This window comes from Dunckerocampus dactyliophorus, chromosome 16 (assembly GCF_027744805.1).
Source record: "Dunckerocampus dactyliophorus isolate RoL2022-P2 chromosome 16, RoL_Ddac_1.1, whole genome shotgun sequence".
Classification (NCBI taxonomy): Eukaryota; Metazoa; Chordata; class Actinopteri; order Syngnathiformes; family Syngnathidae; genus Dunckerocampus; species Dunckerocampus dactyliophorus.
The window spans coordinates 13,352,720-13,368,279 of NC_072834.1; the positions used below are offsets into that span (position 1 = coordinate 13,352,720).

Here is a 15,560-nt window from a genome sequence, read left to right on the forward strand (position 1 = left end):
CAACCTCAACCCTTCTTTATACTGCGTGACCTCGCCAGGCCACGCCCCCTTCCTGTGCCTGATTGGTTGCTTTCTGTCAAGCAAACACAACAAATGAGGCGACTTGATGCGATCGTTTCTCCACAAATATTGACTCTCCACATCTTCTTTTTCTTCTGGACACGTCCTCTCTGTGTTCACCAGGTCCTGTCCTCAAGAACATCTGTCCTTAGGCTGGCCCTCGTCCTAAACGGGGGTCCTGGTCTGCTTGCCACATTGATAATGCTTTAAACATCTGACGAGGCAACAAAAACATGCATCCGTTCATCCGTTTGTTTGTCCGTTTTGTCCTTTCAATAGCTTATCGTCTTCACGGTCAAAGGCAGCATTGACACCAATGGACATGTTGGACATATTTATCATTGACATGTTTTTGCACTCTGGCAGGAAAGAACCCACACAAGCAGGCGGGCAACAAAGTCCACACAGTCTTAAAGGGATAGTTGGGATTTTTCGACATGACATCCCGTGAACATCTTCGTCCCGTGAGCCGAGTTCTGGTTGGATTTCGGTGATGAGGAACGTCCTTCCGGGTAGTTGGTGGGGCCACTTAAGTAAAGAGTTTGGCTTCTCAAAACAATACGCGTTCGAAAGAGAAATACATTTGCGTCACAAAAATGCCGCCTCGAAAAAAATCAGACCTCACAATCGCACAGTTTTCTCTCCGTTGGTATCACTGTGCGCTACCGCTTATCCATTGTTGTGTATGTGCTCCACAGTTTTGAGAAGCCGAACTCTTTACTTAACCGGACGTACGTTCCTCATCAACAAACTAGAGCTCGGCTGACGGGACGAAGTGGGGAGTAAGTCATCGTTGATGCACTACGCTGCTGATGGGGATGTCATGCGACTTTGTGTCAAAAGAATCCATATGATCCCTTTAAAAGACGTCAAAGACGGCTTACAATGTTTGATGAAGACAGCTAAAGACCGCCAAAAGGTGTGATGATGTCCTCAAACAAGAAGACACATCCCTGCTCCCCGCCACCTTAGTGTCTCGGTGCTTTCAAAGGAAAAAAAACTCCACATGCTTACACAGCACATTTGACCAGAAAGGTCAGCGGTCTCCATGACGACGTCTCCATGACGATGTCTCCATGACGCCAGGAAGAGTGTCCCTGAAACAAAGATGGAAGAAAAGAGTTACGTTCTTATCCACGACAGCTTTGTAATTCAAAGAAAACGTTTCACGCATGTCTTTGAACGTAGCACGTGAATATGTGCATGTATTCCTGTGGTACTTTAACTATAAATTTTGTATATTACTATAAACACATGTAAAAGAGCGTAGCTATAAATACAAATGTATGTATTTGTTTAGCACTTTAACTTTCAAAATAAAATGAAACCATTAACATTTCCCACTATAAACGTATGCATGAGAGTCTAAATGTGAATATTCATATATTGCTTTAAAGAGTGTCGCTATACATTTAAATGTATGTATTAGTTTAGTTCCCTGATGCTTCATTATGACCTCTGACCTCCTGTGGACTGACTCGATGGTGCCATGTGACACGTGCAGCAGCAGAAGTGACCACAGGAGTGGGCAAGAAACCTGACTCGTATGCGGCTAGGACTGGACCAGAACCCAGCAAGAACCTAGGGAGAACCGGCCAAGAACATGACTTTTTATGTGGCCTCTGGCCTGAAGAAGTTCCACTTTCACTAAAAGTTTGTTTAATGCACATGTCGTACAGAATACAGCCAAAAGGGGGCAGCATCAAATCACGTTGTCATCAGTGGTCGTGTAGCGTGTTTACGTGTACAGCACAACCGAATGAAATGATTTGGACTTCCTGTCAGTCGGGAGTTGAGGCAGAGCAGAGTGAAACTGTGCTGCCAGTACCTACTAAAATAATGTCTGGGAGTGAAAAAAGGAAAGAGAGAAAGGTGAGAGAAGAAAGGCAGACAAAAAGGGTGTAAATATGTGACCCTTTTTTTGTAGCCTAGCCAGTCTGTTGAACCTGTTAGCTTAATGCCCACAATGAAATAAGACAGCAGAGTGTTAGCATGTTGTGTTAGCCTACACCTCACTCCTTTTTCACCAACATTTAATCAGCGCAGGTTTAGCATGTGTTATTAAATCAGTTGTCCTTCCCCCATTTATCAGATTTAACAACAAATGAGTCAGCAGCAGCCCTGTCACCCCATAACTTTACCCTTCCCTGTCCTGGTGAAGAAGGTGAGCAACAGTGTGTTCAGTGACATGTCACTTAGTATCATTGCAGAGTCTGTGGGAATTACAAAAAAATTAAAAAAAAAAGATTTTTGTGATGACACAAATTCAAACCCAAATTATTTTTTGGGAGACTGAGCAGGTGGCCTTTAGCACATTTGTTATGTTCTCTTGCATCAAATAGTGAACACTGTTGCCAACTCCTCAGTAAGAAAAGTAGCTATTGGCTGTCCTAAAAGTCGCCAGGTTGGCTAATTTGCATATTATTTGCTGATGTTGTAAAGAATGTTGTAGGAATAAAGCTCCTACCTTGTAGGAGAGACAAAAAAAGTGAGTAAAAACACCTTAATCACTTTTAGAACTACCAATAAATTGTTTTTTAGTTTCTTCATTTAAAATTGGCCATCACTTCATCAAAATAATCCAAATAAAATAATTTTAACATTTTATCTTGGCCTACCCCCTTTTATCCTGCAGTTAGGACTACTTGGTTCATTTATCACACAACATTCTTCCATCACACGTTCTGACACACTGACCATTACGTAAAGCAGCTGAGTCCGAATGAGGCTTGAGTGTAACGAGTATGAATTTCATGAAGATTGAGAAACATTTACGTTTTAGATCCCGCTCTGTGAAACAGGGCAAGATCTATCCCTGCGGCATCACGCCTCGCGCATGCATGATTCATGGATGCGTAGAGGCCCACAATATGCTCTCAGTGTGCCGCGGAAGCTGGCTGTGTACTGACGGCTTGTGACTGCTGGGTGGACCTCTTGGCAGTACCCGCTGCTGCCCAGTGAGAACACAAACTGCACAACAACACGTACTTTAACTTTTAAGTCCATCACTGTTATAGTTAATAGTTTCATTACCACTGTCACCACTAATAGGTATGACTGTTCTAAAGCTGTGTGGTGAAGCTAGTTGCTAGCCGGCTAGTCGTTGTAGCTTGGCTAATATGTACGCCACATTATGTATAACAGGAGCGTTGTTGGTGCTTTTTGGAGTTTTTTGAGAAGGTTTTATAGGTGGCAGTTTTTCCCATTATGTGCATTCTTAGCTGCGTCTTTTTATCTGTTTTTATATCTTCGCACAGAAAAGAAAAAAGACATATACGCCTCGCATAAGGATTGCAAACAAAATTCCCAAAAAAGTGCAGTTTTCCTTTAAGGGTGTTCTAAGTAGAGCTTAAAATGCAAGTAAGCAATTTATTGCAAACAAGCATTAAAGTGAAATAGGCCAATCATCAGCTGATCAAAAGTTTAAGGCCACAGCCTTTAACAGCCAAAATCTTGGCAAAAATGTGGATTCAATGTCATTTTTTGTCAGGTATTCACACTGTCATGATCTCTGAATGGCAAAGGCATCAAAGGTTTTTTTCTTTGAATCCGTTGGATGGTTGAGCTGCATAAGCAAGGCCTCTCGCAGACCGCCATTGCTGCTGAGGTTGGAGGGATCCTGAGGGTTACGGAACAAAAAAGTAAAGTGGTAGACCCTAAAAAAAATGTCAGAATATAATTGACTGTCCGTCACTGGACAATCCTCGGATCAAATGAAGTTACTGGTGCCGAGTGCAGTCCAATAACCATCAGAGGGCATATTCAAAGGTCTCGTCTCCTTCAACCCCACAAAATTGCCTGTTTTGGAATTTGCACAAGAGCACCAAATCTGAGACATTAAAATGTGGAAGAAAGTTTCATTCTATGATGAGAAAAAATGGAACCTTGATGGTCCTGATGGCTTCCAATGTTACTGGCACGACAAGGAGATCCCACCTGAGATGTTTTCCACACATCACAGTGGAGGGGGCACCATCATGATCTAGGCCGCTTTTTCTTTCAATGGAACAATGAAGCTTTAGGTTGTGCAGGGGCGTCAAACTGCAGATGGCTATGTGGAGATGTTGCAGGGGGCATTCCTCATGACTGAAGGCCCTCATCTGTGCCCGTCTGAAAAAGCACTTCTTCCAGAGGAACAACCTCACTCTTGTGGACCATCCTGTGTGTTGCCCTGATCTAGAGATCTTGAGAACATTTTGGGATGGACGGCAGTGGAAGTTGACAAAAATGGGCATCAGTTCCAGACAGAAGATGCCCTCCATGAAGTCATCTTCACCACCTGGAGCAACACTCCCACTAGCCTCCTGGAAACACTGGCATCAAGCATGCCCACACCCATTTTCAGGTGAAATAATGGTACAGTTACTCATTACTGAGTCCTTTCTTGAACATCTTATTTCTATTTTAGGGGTGTTGTTGTTTTTTTTAGCTATTGTCTTAAACCTTTGATCAGCTGATGAAGAGACTATTTCAGATGAATGGTTTTTGCAATTAATTCCTTACTCAAAAATGTTACAGTCTCACTCCCAATTCTTCTTTTTGCATTTTGAAGCTCTACTTAGAACCTCCTTAAGATCCAACAATGCAAAATATAAATTCTTGTAGTTTTTCAACTGGTCTTAACATTTTGATCCAGAGTGTATATTGTATATTATAGTATGCATCACTTATATAATGGTATATATTATATTTGATGCATATATTGTTGTATATTGTGGGGTACAGTTTCTAATGTCGTTCTTTGTATTGGTTTCTTTAACACCCCCCCCCCCCCCCCCCACACACACACACACACACATATCAGGAAATTAACCTTTGTTCAACTCATCATTACAGTTGCCTGCAAACTCTTTACGTGCCCACACTCTCTGACCAGAGTTCCTGTCCTAAGATATCATCAGATCAGCATTCCGAATCCAGAGATAGCCACTCTATCATAACGGGGATGCTGTTGATCAGGTGATGAACGCTGCCTGGTTTTCTACAAACGACGATGTAGAAACATTGCAAAGGTAATCAGGCGAAACAGGATGCACCTGAGCTCTGTTTTCAGTGTCATGGCAAAGGGTGTGAATGCCTATCTACGTGTGATTTCATTCATGCATCCATTTTCTATGCCGCTTGTCCTCATTAGGGTCGAGGGCATGCTGGAGCCTATCCCAGCTGGCTATGGCCGAGAGGCGGGGTACACCCTGGACTGGTCACCAGCCAATCGCAGGGCACATATAGACAAACAACCATTCACACTCACATTCATACCTATGGACAATTTAGAGTCGCCAATGAACCTAACATGCATGTTTTTGGAATGTGGGAGGAAACCGGAGTACCCGGAGAAAACCCACACACGCACCGGGAGAGCATGCAAACTCCACACAAAGACGTCCAAACGGAGATCATGAGATTTTATAACTTTTATCATTTTTAATACATTTGCAGACATTTCTAAAAACAAATTCTGTTGTCATTATGTGCGTAGAATTTTGAGGAGAAAATTCAATTTTGGAATGAGGCTGTAACATATCAAAAAGTGGAATAAGTGAAGAGCAGTAAATACTTTCCAGATGCACTGTGTACATATACATCTACAGTATATATACTGTACATACACACACATACTGTATATTGATTTCTTATTTTGTTACACGTTTGTCACACTTAAACGTTTCAGATCATCAAAGTAATTTAAATGTTAGTCAATGCCAACATAACTGAACACAAAATGCAGTTTTTAAATTAACTTTTTATTATTAAGTGAGAAAAAAAACTCCAAACCTACATGGCCCTGTGTGAAAAAGTGATTGCCCCCTAAACCTAATAAGTGGCTGGGCCACCCTTAGCAGCAACAACTGCAATCAAACGTTTGTGATAACTTGCAATGAGTCTCTTACAGTGCTGTGGAGGAATTTTGGCCCGCTCATCTTTGCAGAATTGTTGTAATTCAGCCACATTGGAGGTTTTCCAGCATGAATCACCTTTTTAAGCTCATGCCACAGCATCTCAATAGGTTTCAGGTCAGGACTTGGACTAGGCCACTCCAAAGTCTTGATGTTGTTTTTCTTCTGCCATTCAGAGGTGGACTTGCTGGTGTGTTTTGGATCATTGTCCTGCTGCAGAACACAAGTTGGTTTCAGCTTGAGGTCACAGACAGATGGCTGGACATTCTCCTTCAGGATCTTTTGGTAGACAGCAGATTTCATGGTTCCATTTATCACAGCAAGTCTTCCAGGTCCTGAAGCAGCAAAACAGCCCCGGACCATCACACTACCACCACCATATTTTACTGTTGGTATGATGTTCTTTTTCTGAAATGCGGTGTTACTTTTACACCAAATGTAATGGGACACACCTTCCAAGAAGTTCAACTTTTGTCTCGTCAGACCACAGAGTATTTTCCCAAAGGTCTTGGGGATCATCAAGACGTTTTCTGACAAAATTGAGTCTTTATGATCTTTTTGTTCACCAGCGGTTTTCGTCTTGCAACTCTGCCATGCGGGCCATTTTTGCCCAGTGTCTTTCTTATGGTGGAGTCATGAACTCTGACCTTAACTGAGACAAGTGAGGCCTGCAGTTCTTTGGATTTTGTTGTGGGGTCTTTTGTGACCTCTTGGCTGAGTCGTCGCTAATTTTGGTTAGCTGGCCACACCTGGGAAGGTTCACCACTGTTCCATGTTTTTGCCATTTGTGGATAATGGCTCTCACTGTTGTTCGCTGGAGTCCCGAAGCTTTAGAAATGGCGTTATAACTTTTCCCACTCAGGTGTGATAAGCCACAGTTATTTTTTAACGGTGGGCAATCACTTTTTCACCCTTAATAACAAAATCATTTTGTGTTCAGTTGTGTTGTTATACTGTATATACTGCATGTATATATATCTATGTGTGTGTGTGTATACAGTATATACTGTATATATACATATATACACACACATATATATGTGTATATGTAAATGTATGTGTGTATATATGTATGTGCAGTACATCTATGTATATATGTACATATATATGAATGTGTGTGTGTATATACAGTATGTATGCGTCTATGTTTGACCATGTCTATGTACTGTATGTCTATTTTTTTGTCAATGTGTGTATGTACCTACGTATGTTTATGTCTATGTATGCCTGTGTATATATACTGCTCAAAAAAATTAAAGGAACACTTTGAAAACACATCAGATCTACCTGTCTCCTGGAATCTCCTCCATGCGTCCAGGTACCGCAGTGATGCCCTGGTCCACATCTTGGAGGAGACCCCCAGGACACTACGGACACCATCCGTAGTCTCATTAGGAGCATGCCACGACGTTGTCAGGCATGCGTACAAGCACGTGGGGGCCACACAAACTACTGAGAATCATTTTAAATTGCTACAATGACATTTGAGCAAAATGGACCAGTGTGCTGCATCATTTTTTCACTTTCATTTTTTGGGTGTCTTTGATTTCCCCCCTCTATAGGGTGATCATTTTCATTTCTATCAAATGATGTGGCATCATTTTGTTACTAATACATCACCCACTTATTATCAGGAAAGATATTCAAGATCATTTTTCCCCCAGTTTAGATCTGATGTGTTTTCTAAGTGTTCTTTTATTTTTTTTTAGCAGTGCATATACACTGTATATATACAGTATATATGTATGTATACAGTATAATATATATATATATATATATATATACACACACACACAGTACAGTATGTGTATATATGTACATATATACATATGTATATATAAACATATATACATATGTATATATAAACATATATACATATGTACATATATATATACATATATATGTACATATGTGTGTATGTATAGGGCCTATATATATATATAATATATATATATATATTCATTGGATGTAGCTGAGTTAGCTGTTCATCCACATGACTCTGCTGCATGCTAAGCTCGGCTATGCTAGCGGTTGAGAGGTTAAGTGTGTCAAAGAGGTCATAAAAGTTTATGACAGGCGCCATGTTGGTGTGGTTAATGTTTACCTCAGGACAGGTGACACACGGAGGGAAAGAAGATGGACGTCCTCTTACCTCTGCTCCTCTTCTCTTCTTCGCATTTCATTTTCTTCCACGTTTGTTTCCACAAATGTTTTCTTTTCTTCCTCCTTTAACCTCTTGGAAGACAAGACAAAAAGGTGATTGTCTGCACTAAACAATATTTTCTGGTAAAATGATGAATAAGAAGAAATGAATGATGTATGCTCTCCATCAAAAGTCTTATAAAGATGTTTAAGACTTTACTTTACGTTTGAATATTTGCGACAATCAAACTGAAATAACTTAATAATGCTTATTATTGCGTGCACTATGGAAGATGGCCTACCTAATGCACTGTCCTGTGACAGCAGCCTTCTCATGAACCCTGTTTATCTTTTTGCTTGTCTTTCATTCCACTCTCACTAAAGCATCAAGTCATTCGAATTTTAATAATAATAATAATAATGACAATAATACATTGCTTTTCCATAACATATTTATATTGTTTTAAATAATTATAATTTATTTTTATAATTTGACTTTTTAATTTTTAGGTGTGTAGGTAATGAACGTGGGTGAAGGGAGGCGGTGTCAGGTAAGAGCAATAAAAGTGGTCATGTGACCACAGTCCTTTATAACGGGCGCCTGATGGGTGGGGGGGGGCCAGCAGGTGGAGACACGCACACGGATAACACGCCCGTCAGGTGAGCGTGCCCCCCCGCCCCCTCCAACATGTACGTGAGCTACCTGCAGCTGGACAAGGACCCCCCCGTGTACCATCAGAACCCAGTGAGCAGACACCCGGGCCTCAGTCTCAGCCCGCAGAACTACCCGGCCTCGGCCCAGTACTCGGACTTCGCGGGATACCACCCCCACCATCACGGTTTGGGCACAGACCCCCACTCTCCTCAGCAGCAGAGCGGCGCCTGGAACCCGGCCTACCCGCCTCCCCCTCTGCCTCCCCCGCCTCAGCCCGCGCGAGACGATTGGGCCGCGCACCACTACGGAACCGCAGCCGGGCCTCCAGGGACCACAGTTCCCGGCGCCGTGGGCTCTAATCTGGGCTTCGGCCCTCCAGAGTTCGCCGGGCAGCCGCCGGGTCTGCTGACCACCTCCCTCAACGTGCCCGCCGGTCAAGGGTCAGCCGTGTCTCCACAGAGGAGAACCGCCTACGAGTGGATACGACGCGCGTCTACGCCGCTCGCAAACCCCAGTAAGACATTTAATAATAACAACTATAATAATAACAACACAGTTTTCAATCAATGACACTAATAATTCCATTTTAACAGTTCGCATTAATATCAAATACCAATAAATTATTCGAATGAATTCAATACAAATATTGTAATTTGCGTTATTAATACAACAAATCATTAGTGCTCAATAGTATCAAATATTTTTGTATATACCAAAATATCAACTAGGTTATACTATGTAAGTAATCATTTTTCATATTAGAGTGTCACATCAATCATAATTCCTCCATAGAAAAACAAATCATGTAAAAACTGTTCAAATGAGACGTGACTGTCTCATTGTTTTATTATAATGATAATATAATAATAATAAAAATATCACCAGTGTGATATGTAAAGTTAAAAAGACTATATAAAGTGTATATAACACCAACTGTACAGTATATTATGATATACACTCCAAATGATACTGTATACATGTGCAACATTTATCAAATTTTAGTAGTTTGCAATGAAACAAAAAAGAACTTTTTAAATAACTAAATGTTTACAATTTATTCAACACTGCAACATTTTACACAATCATTTTACATACATTTTATATACAGTATATTGTATATAACAGTGCATATATTGTGTCTGCAGCTGTGGCCAAAAGTTTTGGGACTAGCTTCAATTTTGTTTTTGCTGCTTCATTTTGCATTTTTGTGATCCGCACAAAAAGGGCTTTTTGTTCCAGCATATAACGTAACGTATGATGTGATATGGTTTCTTAGAAAGTACTCATCTTATACTTAAGTCACTCCCAAAACGTCTGGCCACGAAATCATTGAAGCTATGTACACGGAAACCAAGCAGTTTCATGTTTTTCATTATGTTCAAGTACCGCACCCAAAACGAACCAAACCGTGACCTTAAAACCAAGGTACACACCGAACAATGATCATAGAGTGCCATTACATATATATTAATATATATTGTACACGTTAGTCTAAAGATATATCAATAAAATGCTAAAAAATGAATATGAAATAGCATTTAATAGTAAAGTAAAGTAGAGATGCTCGATATTGGCCAAATACGACTACTGTCCAGCACTTCCATTCTCAACCCATACCGATATAGGCAGCAGCTCATCCCTCTGCTAACGTTAGGTCCCATCTTGTGTCATGAATGAACACGGCGTGCTGGTTTTACTGTGATGCCACTGGATGCATTTCACAGATAAACACTGTCCAAAATAGGACAAATACTGCAATATGCAATACAAGATATAGAAAAAGTGCCATATTTAATATAAACATTGCGTCTCAACAAAATTGTTATTCAAAAACTCATGACCGATAGTCACCTAAAACAACACGTTCTCCTACTATCAACAAGTACAACAGGGCAGTCTTAATAAATTCACCAATAAGAATCCAATGAAATAATCCTGGCAACAATACCATATAGAAAGCTGCACATTTTTGTCACAAACATCCATATTTAAACAAGGTAAAGTGCAAAGTATGAAACTCTGGACTAATGGAATCAAGGAAATCACAAAGTGGCCCATTTAGCATGTCACGCATGAACGCAGCACGAAGGAAACGTGTTCGATTAGAAGTAGTCTCCCTTTGCAAATTGCATATTAACAATCCAATGGCTAAAATTGTCTGCATTTGACACTGCGGACATATCGAGCTTGTGGAGCATGTCATCACTCGTGCGCTAATATTATTGGCAGGAAAAAAATGATACTGATATGAACCAATATGTCATTTTTATGCCAATATCGACCGAGATATTATTGGACATCCGTATTTACGACATTTCTTTTCATGAAAGTGGAATGATGCACATAAACGTAACTGCAAGAGTTTGAATGATTATTTTAGTTTTAGTAAATTGAGGTTCCTTATATCTGTGTGTGTGTGTGTGTGTGGGTGTGTGTGTGTGTGTGTGTGTGTGTGTGTGTGTATGCCTATACATTTTTTTTATTGTATAAATTTCCACAAAGTAGGATTCCTTCTTTATATACAGCACATTTTCCTATAGTTATGGCATAAAAAACCTGTTTACATGTTTATGGCCTTCTAAATATGTTTTTTTTAACATTATTAGAGCCCTCTAGACATGAAATAATGCCCATATAGTCAGCTTTACATTTGTATTCCCAAATATAGTAGATATAATCGGAGAAAATAAGCCATTTAAGACACAAATAAGACTCATGCTCATGCTAGTAGGGGAGCAGAATAAGTGACGGACAGGAAGTGACGTTGGAGGTTCAGAGTTGAGTTTTAACTTGTCATGGGGTATGGCCACAACAGTACCCGGTGTTATTGTTATGATTATCACTATTATGTCATTATTATTTGTAATAATATAATATAAAACTGCTGTTCCGGCGATCAAGTCTGGCGCTTGTCTCACCGAGCAATTAGTCGTGGCCAATGTGGAATACCCACATTCCCAATTTGAATCATCTTCTTAATGGCTTATATTTATTTGTACAGTGATACCTCAGTTAACGTCTGCCCTGGTTAGTGCATTTTTTTCGGTTAACGTCCCAAATTCGTGCAAAACTTTTGCCTTGGTTTGCGTTCGCCCACTTGGTTCGGGTCGTGGTTCTGGTTTAATTTACTTTTGAACATGCATACAAGTTACGTAAATTATATGCATCATATGTCACAATTCACGATTCCACATGTTCAAACGGAGTAGGAAGAAGCAGAGCTTATTCCGTCCTACCCCGTCCATTTCACATCAGTTACACCACATTCATTCACAGTACATTCATTCAGCCCTTTAAATATACTCAAATATATTTGCCGAGTATATTTAAATATACTCTTTGCCAAAATACATAAGAAAATGGTAAGGCGGTACAACAACGTAGTCAAATAGGAGTCAAAGTTCGCAGTCACTGTAAATAAACGATATAACAATCATAAACAACAAATATATCATTCTAATAACTGATGGCGGGTTAACAGGTGGATGATGCCGGAGTACAAACAATATCTTCATAAAAAATGAAGAATTAGTAGCAAATGCAAGAGTGGTTGAACACAACATTGCATGTACACTGTAGTTCAGGACTCTGCTTCCTTGTACTTCGTAAACGTCAACTGCCTGTGTTGTTTCCTGTGCGTTGTTTGAGTTCCTTACTCAATCCGTTCCATAATTTGATTCCACATACTGGTATGCTGAAGTGCTTTAAATGACATTTTTCCCTGAGGTCATATTTCTCCTCTCTTGTTAAGAAGGATTTTATAATATTTTTGGGTGACAGGTTGTTGTCTGCTTTATGCATAATTGTAGCTGTTTGAACATGAACCGAATCAACACATTTGAATAATTGTCATTTTAGGAATAAAGGGTTGGTATGCATTATGGATTATGCTAACAGTCAGCGTGCAATATGGCGCGCGTAGCAAACGGCTGTATTTGTGCTTGGTTTGTTTACGCCGCCATCTTGGATCAAGCTCCAAGAGCAAATCTCACGATACTTAATTCAGCCATAACGACGCCAGCCTGTAAGAAACATACATGTAAGGCATCCAGACAAACGATGGACCCTCAAGCGTTGATGACTCCTTCCTGCGCAGTTTTTCATTGGTTGTGACAAACCTCAAATAAGCCGCTATGAGTCCAAAGACAGTTGTGAGTGACAGCAACATTCCAAAGAGGGTGAAGACCGCTAGTTCCAAAATAAATAAAAGAACAGGCATATAAACAGCATACCTCTCTGCGTACATATTTGTGCCCCATGAGTGCAGAAACAGGCAAAAAACTAAGCGAAAGTGATGTTAAATGTTCAGTTGTCCATTCATTTGTCATTTGTAATGATTTTTGCTTCATTTTCTGCAGGTAAGATTATAATGAATGTTTATAAAATGTGTTTTGTGTTAACATTTTTGGGTGTGTGGAACGATTGACCTTATTTTCTATGGGAAAACTTACATCAGTTAAAGTTCATTTTGGTTTGAGTATTAATCATTAAGTATTAATGACGCTAACCAAGGCACCACCGTACTTGCGTAAAAATGTAAACAATTCTTGCGTTGTTCCTGTATTAGGAGGTATTATCACAAACATCACCACAACTATGCCCAAGTAGACCATTAACACCTTTCTTAATTTTTTGGAGATTTTGTCCAAATTTTATTGATTCTAGGCCCGGATGTTACTCATGAAGGACATTTTGGTACTTTTGAGCACCGGTGCCCCTTAAATGTTCATTTCTGAAAATAGATCATCATTTAAGTAAGTAAAGAGTAGTGAACTGAGTAGTATAATGTAGCATTAACTGTTAATCAGGGCCACTTAGCCGTACACTAACATAGTCTAGCGCTAACAGGAAGTGCTGTGTTTGCAGACGGGAAGACTCGCACCAAGGACAAGTACCGTGTGGTCTACACAGACCACCAGCGTCTGGAGCTGGAGAAGGAGTTCCACTACAGCAAGTACATCACCATCAGGAGGAAGGCTGAGCTCGCCAGTGCCCTCGGCCTATCAGAGAGACAGGTGAGGCACCGCCCCCTTTGCATGGCGGCACATGCTTTGACGTTGGATGTCGTTGTCAGGTGAAGATTTGGTTCCAGAACCGGCGAGCTAAAGAACGCAAAATGAACAAGAAGAAGCTCCAGCAGCCCGCCTCCTCCACCACGCTGACACCTCCCGCTGGGGGTGGAGGCAGTGTCGCCATGGTTACCAGCAGCAGCGGCCTGGTGTCTCCTTCCTCTCTGTCCATGAACATCAAGGAAGAGTTCTGAACCACTTCCTGTCGGCCATTTTGGAGACGCTTTCCTCCTCCTGAAAGTGGACTACGTTTCCGTGGCAATGGCGCGCAGGACGATAACGTTGAACGAGGAATCCTGCTAACTTCACTGCTAACATGACCTTCACAAAGGTCACATATCCCACGTAGCAGCTGTCTGCTGTAGCATGCTGATGCTATTCCACTGTGGGGCTAGCAGTTAGCCACATTACATTACATTAGCACGTGGAGGACATCTTGATGCTGGACTAGCAGTTAGCCACATTAGCATATTGATGACGTCTTGATGCTGGGCTAGCAGTTAGCCACATTAGCACGCTAATGACATCTTGACACTGGGCTAGCAGTAAGCCACATTAGCATGTTAATGTACATATACATTATATATACATTATTACATACATTATTATACATTTTGGAAGCACTTGTGTGTTATTTAAAATGTTCCCTTCTGCTTGTTTTTCAATGCTTCCTAATTGGTCCCCCGGTGCAAATCCTTTCCCCTTCCCACTGCTGTCAATCAAATTGTGGCTGGGCGTTGCCATAGCAACAGTAGGCTTTTGATGAAATTTGAACATTTTTTCATTTTTTTGTTTGGATGCAAAAGTAAAACGTTCTTTAAACAATTTTGTTTTTTTTCCTTTTTCCTTTTCAAAGTCACATGATCTCACTTATGTTCACACACACACACACACACACACACACACACACACACACACACACAATGATGCAGTGGTGTCCAAAGAGCAAACATCTTGCTATCTGTATGTGCGTGCGTGTGTGTGAGACCTTTGTCCTTTGCTCTATTTTGCCTTATCTATAACATTTATATGTCTTCAACCTTACTGGTAGTAGTAGTGTGTGTGTGTGTGTGTGTCTGTGTGTGCGTCCCCTGTTAGTGTTCACTTTCACTAAATGAAGACGTTGTTTGACAACAATAATATTAACAAATACAATAAGAAGAAGAAGACACAAGGTTGGAGACACGGTTAACCTACGACCTTGTGACTCTTCCCTGAGGGAGGTTTCCAGGTGCAGAATTTCTGCATGACAACAATAATGAGGATTATAATGAACAATAATAAGCACATTTAAAAGTGTTTGTTAAATAATCAAATAACGCCACATGAAAGAGTAAACTTGCTAACGAGGTGGGCGGAGCATCTCTTGGCCATAAAGGTTTATTGAGGCCCTGCAGTAAAACAATGACCTTTGACCTTGCTCCAAAATCACCACATCATGACAACCACTCACACGCACGCGCGCGCACACACACACGCACACACACACACACACACACACACACACACAGTTAGTGTGTTAAATTTTACATAAATGATTCCTATTAATGAAACATTTAGAGAACACAACACTGCTGGTCATTTTTGTAAAAACATTATCTTTCATAATTTGCATGTTTTTATTTGTAAACACATTATTACAGACATTATTGTTTTCATACATGATTTCATCATGCTAATCATGAAGTTATTTCTTCATTCTCCCTCCAATTAATTAATTTTCAAACTCAAAAAGAC

General features: G+C 40.5%; 1 protein-coding gene across 1 annotated transcript; it reads left to right on the forward strand.

Annotated features, from left to right (window-relative positions):
• Positions 1-8,778: 8,778 nt before the first annotated feature.
• On the forward strand, positions 8,779-14,350 carry cdx1b (caudal type homeobox 1 b). The gene is made up of 3 exons (XM_054755583.1): positions 8,779-9,268; positions 13,621-13,769; positions 13,829-14,350. The coding sequence occupies exons 1-3, from the start codon at positions 8,788-8,790 to the stop codon at positions 14,015-14,017; spliced, it is 819 nt and encodes a 272-aa protein (XP_054611558.1). The 5' UTR covers positions 8,779-8,787; the 3' UTR covers positions 14,018-14,350.
• Positions 14,351-15,560: the final 1,210 nt, after the last annotated feature.

Excerpts from the sequence above, each read along its gene's own strand:
- cdx1b (XM_054755583.1), top strand. The coding sequence starts at position 8,788 with ATGTACGTGAGCTACCTGCAGCTGGACAAGGACCCCCCCGTGTACCAT. Across the intron at positions 9,269-13,620 it reads TACGCCGCTCGCAAACCCCA|ACGGGAAGACTCGCACCAAG; the intron begins GTAAGACATTTA and ends CTGTGTTTGCAG. Across the intron at positions 13,770-13,828 it reads TCGGCCTATCAGAGAGACAG|GTGAAGATTTGGTTCCAGAA; the intron begins GTGAGGCACCGC and ends TGTCGTTGTCAG.